General features: G+C 48.0%; 1 protein-coding gene across 1 annotated transcript in view; it reads left to right on the plus strand.

Annotated features, from left to right (window-relative positions):
* Positions 1–7,500, plus strand: part of dnah2 (dynein, axonemal, heavy chain 2) — a 111,678-nt gene that overhangs the window by 92,765 nt on the left and 11,413 nt on the right. The window contains 10 exon segments of the mRNA XM_076987292.1: positions 1,373–1,523; positions 1,672–1,715; positions 1,717–1,824; positions 2,063–2,158; positions 2,160–2,193; positions 3,899–3,930; positions 3,932–4,048; positions 4,526–4,725; positions 6,185–6,311; positions 6,895–7,081. Coding sequence (XP_076843407.1) covers positions 1,373–1,523; positions 1,672–1,715; positions 1,717–1,824; positions 2,063–2,158; positions 2,160–2,193; positions 3,899–3,930; positions 3,932–4,048; positions 4,526–4,725; positions 6,185–6,311; positions 6,895–7,081 — 1,096 coding nt within the window.

Here is a 7,500-nt window from a genome sequence, read left to right on the forward strand (position 1 = left end):
CGTCTGTTGAGAGTGGACGGCCGAACAAACTGAAGGCATCAGGCAGGATTATGGCTGGATTCCCCGGTGCCCAAAGCCCATCTCACAATCTGCGGTGACATTATCAGCAGAGCTTGGTGCCAGCCTTCCGTCCTGTTTTAGTGCTAGTGGTGACACTGGGCCAGCCCACGGACTCCTCCTTCCTGTCCTCCTTAATTAGTGAAGAAACAAATGGAGACATCAGTGGGACTGAAAACAGCGTCCTTTCCATCAGTCATTCTCATCACCTGCTTTCTCCTCCTCCTCTTCATCACTCTTCATCCACTGGTCCGCGCACGAGCGCTTCTTTTAATACTCCCTCTCTCTCTGACGCTGGTCTTTTGTGGCATGGTGGGCAGTGCGGTGCGTTTTCTGGACTGACTGGAGATGAAGACGCCTTTTTTCTGTGCTTAGGCTTTGTGAAAAATAGAAAACATGACAGATTTTGATGGAAAATGTAGAGAGCAAAAATGGCACTCAGGTGAATTTATCCTAGATATAACAGTATGATACACCAAAACACTCTTCCAAACACAACCTTAGACACCCTCACTGACACACTCACACACTTTCACACTGACACACACACACACACACACAACACCACACACACGACAGTGCTTTTGTCCTGACATACACACACGACAGTGCCTTTGTCCTGACCATCAGGTTACAGTCCCTTTTTTCACTTGTGCTGTACAGGTCTCTGTCCTCTCTCTCTCCATCTTCCTTCATTACCCTCTCCCTCTCTCCCTCTGTCCCCCTCTATCGCTCTCTCTTGCTCACCCTCCCTTTCTCCACCTCGCTCTTTTTTTTCTCTTTTCCCTCTTACTCTTCATCTTTCTCTCATTCTTTCTCACCCTCTCTTATGTTCCTTTCCCCCTTTTCTCTTCTGTCTCTCACCCTCTCCTCCTCTCTCTCCTTTTCTCTTCTGTCCCTCACCCTCTCCTCCTCTCCCTGTCTTTTCTGCACTCTCTCTCTCTGACCTTTTCCTCCTCTCTGCAGGTCCTTTCATGTCTTGCTGGGGTGGCCAAAGCCATTCACACACTACAGCTAAACGCTGACATTTAGGAACAATCACCAAATGTCTTCTCCTGACAGTCCTGAAGCTTTCTCCTCCTTCGCTTCCCTCTTTCTCCTCCCTCTCTCTCTCCACTCTCTCTCTCTCTGTCACTCCCACACTCCCTCATTTCTCGGGTTCTGTTTTTACTCCATTCAAGTCATTTTTCTCCATGCTTTTATCTTTCCCTTTTTCTTTTTTTACCCTTTACCTTCTGACTCCTTCGCATCCCCTGTTTGTCCTGGTCTGTGGAATCCTTTTATAAGCCCATCCATCCCACTCCCCCTTCCTCAGGGACTGAAGGTGATAGACCTCCAGATGTCAGATTTCTTGGGGGTTCTGGAGAACGCAGTGCAGTTTGGCACTCCAGTTCTCCTCCAGAACGTACAGGAGGAGCTGGACCCTTCACTGGCCCCCATCATTAACAAGTCCGTCACACATGTTGGTCAGTGTCCTCTCCACACACACACACCATAGCACACACTCTCAGCCCTGCTCCTATAAACTGTAGGTTTTCATGTCTGAAGTGACCATGTGAAATGACCCAGTTGCCCGTGGTGTTAAATGATGTGTGTGTTTCTGTGTGTATGCAGGTGAAAGACTCTTGATGAAACTTGGAGATAAAGAGGTCGAGTACAAACCAGGAGTTCCGTTTCTACATCACCACCAAACTGTCCAATCCAACACTATACACCAGAGATCCTCCACCAAAACTAATATTGTTAATCTTTGCTGTGAAGGAACTGGTGTGTGTTTGTGTGTGTGTGTGTGTGTGTGTGTGTGTGTGTGTGTGTGTGTGTGTGTATATGCATGCTTATGTGAATGCTTTTTAAACCATTCTAGCCTTTATAGTTCATCACTACAGCTTAAAATGTTGGTCAATAATGCTCCATCAATACATTTGGTATTGGTTTATTCTCAACATGTGTGTGGTGTGTGTGTGTGTGTGTGTGTGTGTGTGTGTGTATGTGTGTGTGTGTGTAGGTTCTGGAGGCTCAGCTGTTGAGTATAGTGGTACGTAAGGAGCGTTGTGAGCTGGAGAAGCAGAAGGACTCTTTGGTGATCAACATCTCCTCTGCGGAAGAGGAAGCTGCAGGAGATGCAGGACCAGATTCCTCCAGTGAGCAGCGCACACGTGCACACGCCTCTCCCGTTAAACACGTGCACACACCTCTCCATTAAACACGTGCACACGCCTCTCCGTTAAACACGTGCACACACCTCTCCATTAAACACGTGCACAACGCCTCTCCGTTAAACACGTGCACACACCTCTCCATTAAACACGTGCACACACCTTTCCGTTGAACACGTGCACACACCTCTCCATTAAACACGTGCACACGCCTCTCCATTAAACACGTGCACACGGCCCTCTCCGTTGAACATGTGCACACACCTCTCCATTAAACACGTGCACACCGCCTCTCCATTAAACACGTGCACACACACCTCTCCGTTGAACACGTGCACACGCCTATACCGCCTATACGTTAAACACGTGCACACACCTCTCCATCTAAACACGTGCACACACCCTCTCCATTAAACACGTGCACCACGCCTCTCCGTTGAACACCTGCACACGCCTATACGTTAAACACCTGCACATGCCTCTACGTTAAACATGTATACACACCTCTCCGTTAAACATGTGCACACACCTCTTCGTTAAACACGTGCACACGCCTCTCCGTTAAACACGTGCACACACCTCTCCGTTAAACAACGTGCACACACCTCTCCATTATACACGTGCACACGCCTCTCCATTAAACACGTGCACACACCTCTCCGTTGAACACGTGCACACAGCCTATACCGCCTATACGTTAAACACGTGCACCACACCTCTCCATTAAACACGTGCACACACCTCTCCATTTAAACACGTGCACACGCCTCTCCGTTGAACACCTGCACACGCCTATACGTTAAACACCTGCACATGCCTCTACGTTAAACATGTATACACACCTCTCCGTTAAAACATGTGCACACACTCCTCTCCGTTAAACACGTGCACACACGCCTCTCCGTTAAACACGTGCACACGCCTCTCCGTTAAAACACGTGCACACCGCCTCTCCGTTAAACACGTGCACATATCTCTCCGTTAAACACGTGCACACGCCTCTCCGTTAAACACCTACACATACCTCTCCGTTAAACATGTGCACACACCTCTCCGTTAAACACGTGCACACGCCTCTCCATTAAACACGTGCACACACCTCTCCATTAAAACACGTGCACACGCCTCTCCGTTAAACACGTGCACACGCCTCTCCGTTAAACACGTGCACACGCCTCTCCGTTAAACACGTGCACATATCTCTCCGTTAAACACGTGCACACGCCTCTCCGTTAAAACACGAGCACATATCTCTCCGTTAAACACGTGCACACGCCTCTCCGTTAAACACCTACACACGCCTCTCCGTTAAACACGTGCACACGCCTCTCCGTTAAACACGTGCACACGCCTCTACGTTAAACACGTATACACACCTCTCCGTTAAACACGTGCACACGCCTCTCCGTTAAACACGTGCACACACCTCTCCGTTAAACACGTGCACACGCCTCTCCGTTAAACACGTGCACACATAACCCACAGCACTACATTAACACCCTTTTATTCAAGTGACATTTAGCAAAAATGTGACATCAAGCCATTAGCTGCATCCATAAAGTCAGCTTTTTTCCTTCAGCTGCATGTTTGTGCTCACCAAAGACCCTCCTGTGTTACTGCTGCCCCTGTGTGTGTGTGTGCGTGTGCGTGCGTGCGTGCGTGCGTGCGTGCGTGCGTGCGTGACTTCAGCTTGCTCAATGAGGCCACAGGCTCTTTGCATGGACGATGTGCAGCTGGTGAAGACTCTACAGACCTCCAAAGTCACAGCCACCGAGGTGTCAGAACAACTGGAGATCAGCGAACAGATGGAGATCAAAATCGATACTGCAAGAGAGGTGAGAGAGAAAGGAAGAAAGAGAGAGAGAGAGAAAGGAAGAAAAAGAGAGAGCAGGGAGAGAAAGACAGAGCGGGGAACAGGGTGCAGAAAGCTCTGCCATATTGGATTAAAGATTGAGGCTTTGAAAAGGGATAAGGATAAAAGGATTTGAAGACGAGGTCATCGATAGCGGTGAAGTGAAAGATAACGGTCTAGATGTTTAAAACCATGTTTGTGTGTGTGTGCGTGTGTGTGTGTGGCTGTGTGGTGTGGTGTGTGAGTGTGTGTGTGTGTGGTGTGTGTGTGTGTGTGTGTGTGTGTGTGTGTGTGTGTGTGTATCGTGTGTGGTCTGTTGATGTGGGTGTTGTGTGAGCACGTGGTTTGCTGTGCTGTGTGTGCACACGTGGTTGTGTGTGTGTGCTCGTGTGGTGTGTGTGTGGTGTGTTGTGTGTGTGTGTGTGTGGTGTGCGTTGTGTGTGTGTGTGTATTTCTGCAGGCCTATCGGCCCTGTGCTCAGCGTGCCTCACTCCTCTTCTTCGTGCTGAATGACATGGCCCATGTAGATCCCATGTACCAGTTCTCCCTGGACGCCTACATACATCTGTTCAACCTGAGCATTATGAGGAGTGATCGCAACCCCATACTGGAGCAGAGGATCGCCATCATCAACGACTACCACACCTGCGCATTCTACAGGTTACACAGCGCTGATGTATATATCTGTACTCAGAAGTGCTGTAAAGAAACAATGCCATCAAAAATAAAAAGTGTTAATAGTTTATTAAAAGTGCATGAGCAAAAATGAAATCTAAATCAAATCAGTATTTGGTGTGACCAACCTTCAGAACAGCATCAGTTCTTCTACGTACACATGCACTCAGCTTTTGAAGGAACTCGGCAGGGAAGCTGTTCCAAACATCTTCCTCTTGTTCAAATCTTTCTGTCTGTTTGCGTAATCCCAGACAGACGATGATGTTGAGATCAGGGCTCTGTGGGGGCCATATCATCACATCCAGGACTCCTTGTTCTTCTTTACACTGAAGATAGTTCTTAATGACACTGTTGAACCTCCACCACACTTCACTGTTGAACCTCCACCAAACTTCACTGTTGAACCTCCACCACGCTTCACTGTTGAACCTCCACCACACTTCACTGTTGAACCTCCACCACGCTTCACTGTTGAACCTCCACCAAACTTCACTGTTGAACCTCCACCAAACTTCACTGTTGAACCTCCACCACGCTTCACTGTTGAACCTCCACCAAACTTCACTGTTGAACCTCCACCACGCTTCACTGTTGAACCTCCACCACGCTGTACTGTTGAACCTCCACCATGATTCACTGTTGAACCTCCACCAAACTTCACTGTTGAACCTCCACCACGCTTCACTGTTGAACCTCCATCACACTTTACTGTTGAACCTCCATCACAATTCACTATTGAACCTCCACCACACTTCACTGTTGAACCCCCACCACACTTCACTGTTGAACCTCCACCACACTTCACTGTTGAACCTCCACCACACTTCACTGTTGAACCTCCACCATGCTTCACTGTTGAACCTCCATCACACTTCACTGTTGAACCTCCATCACACTTCACTGTTCAACCTCCACCATGCTTGTTGATCAGCAAACAAACTGTCTTCTGTCACAGCCAAATATTTCACATTTTGGACTCACTTCAGAGCCATTTTCTGCAGCTCATTCCCATAGCACTTAGAAGACCACTTCAGGCCTAACCTCTCCAACCAGTAGATGGGTGTAACTGGGTCCCAAAGGTTTCTGCCAGTTCTCCAAAAGAGCGTGTACGGTCCATCTTGAAACCCCTGTCTGCTTTGAAATCTTAGCCTAGTGAGAGACCTCACTAATGTAGGACAACCCTAACCCTAACCACCTTTAGGTGTTTCAACCTATAAATGAAAAAGACGATTATCACCACCTTGGCTTTGGTATATGACATTTAATACCAATTAGAGTCAATGTTGTGGTACACAAATAACACTTGTAACAAGAGATTTGAATGTGCCTGATTACCCACGACCGGCGTTCCCGTCTATATGTGCGCAAGCTGTGGCATCGTGGAGGGAGCTGGCGGTAGCGGTGCGTGCGGTGTGTGAGTGTGGCCGCTGTCTCCCATGTGCAGGTCCACCTGTCGCGGCCTGTTCGAACGCCACAAGCTGCTCTTCAGCCTCCACATGTGCGCGAGGATCCTGGAGGCGGCGGGCACGCTCAGCGCGGACGAGTACGGCTTCTTCCTCCGCGGGGGGCTGGTGAGAGTCCGCTCGCTTTTCATCATTTCAGATTATTTGATTACACGCACACTCACGGTCACACCCTGTCGGCCTTGGGGGGGGGGGGGGGGGGGGGGAATATATATTTCGTACATCACTGTAAACTTGTGACTGTATCGATGTGGAGTAAACAGTCACTTCAGTTTGCTGTCCCTGAGCAAACGGGTTAACTGCTAGTGTTGTGTAGTGTGGAGAGGCCAGCACTCCAGAGACAGCCTGGCTCTCATGAGCACTAAGGTCGCTCTTCTGGGTAACATTATTTCCCAAAAGCTGCAAACACTGACTGTAAATCGTCTGCTTTGCTGTTTTTGCCTTTTTTTTTAGCTCCAAGGGCTTGTGGTGTTTCAGCTTGGCTAAATCTGTTTAGTCTGATAACTAGGAATTGAGAACCCATCCCTGGTTTACATGTGTTGCGTCACATTAGGGCTGTTTGGACTATGTTTGGGTTGTGTTTGGACTATGTTTGGGCTATGTTTGCAGTAAAACATTTAAGAGTCCTAATGTTTGCCCCTTGTAATATTTTTATTTTTGCTGACTTATGTGTATGTTGTGTTTGATTCAGGTCCTGGATAAGTCGTATCAGATGTATAATCCATGTTCTAGTTGGCTGGCTGACGCTAACTGGGACAACATCACTGAGCTGAACAAGTTGGCGAACCTCCGTGGGATCATGGCTTCCTTTGAGCAGTACCCACGAGACTGGTACCAGTGGTATACTAGCTCAGAGCCAGAGAAAGCACCACTACCTGGTAATGGATTGATGAACACTTAGTGAGTGCACTTAGAGTGTGTGTGTGTGTGTGTGTGTGTGTGTGTGTGTGTGTGTGTGTGTGTGTGTGTGTGTGTGTGTGTGTGTCTGTGTGTGTGTGTGTGTGTGTGTGTGTGTGTGTGTGTGTGTGTGTGTGTGTGTGTGTGTGTGTGTGTGTGAGCGCACATCTCAGCTCATCAATGTCAGTGTTATTCAGGACAGACAGTTCTCTATTTGTGAATCTTATTAAATCTTCCTATTCAAATTTTTGCCCGTCATGGTTAATTTCTGTCTTGTGTGTATTATTTAACTTGAAGATTAATATGTATTTGCCCCTCTATCCTCCTGCTTCTTTTTGTGAAAATGTATGAATGTCTGATTCTTCCTACAGTGCTGCTCTGTAATTTCCTTTCTTTATTT

The sequence above is a fragment of the Brachyhypopomus gauderio genome, unplaced genomic scaffold, assembly GCF_052324685.1.
Source record: "Brachyhypopomus gauderio isolate BG-103 unplaced genomic scaffold, BGAUD_0.2 sc52, whole genome shotgun sequence".
NCBI lineage: Eukaryota > Metazoa > Chordata > Actinopteri > Gymnotiformes > Hypopomidae > Brachyhypopomus > Brachyhypopomus gauderio.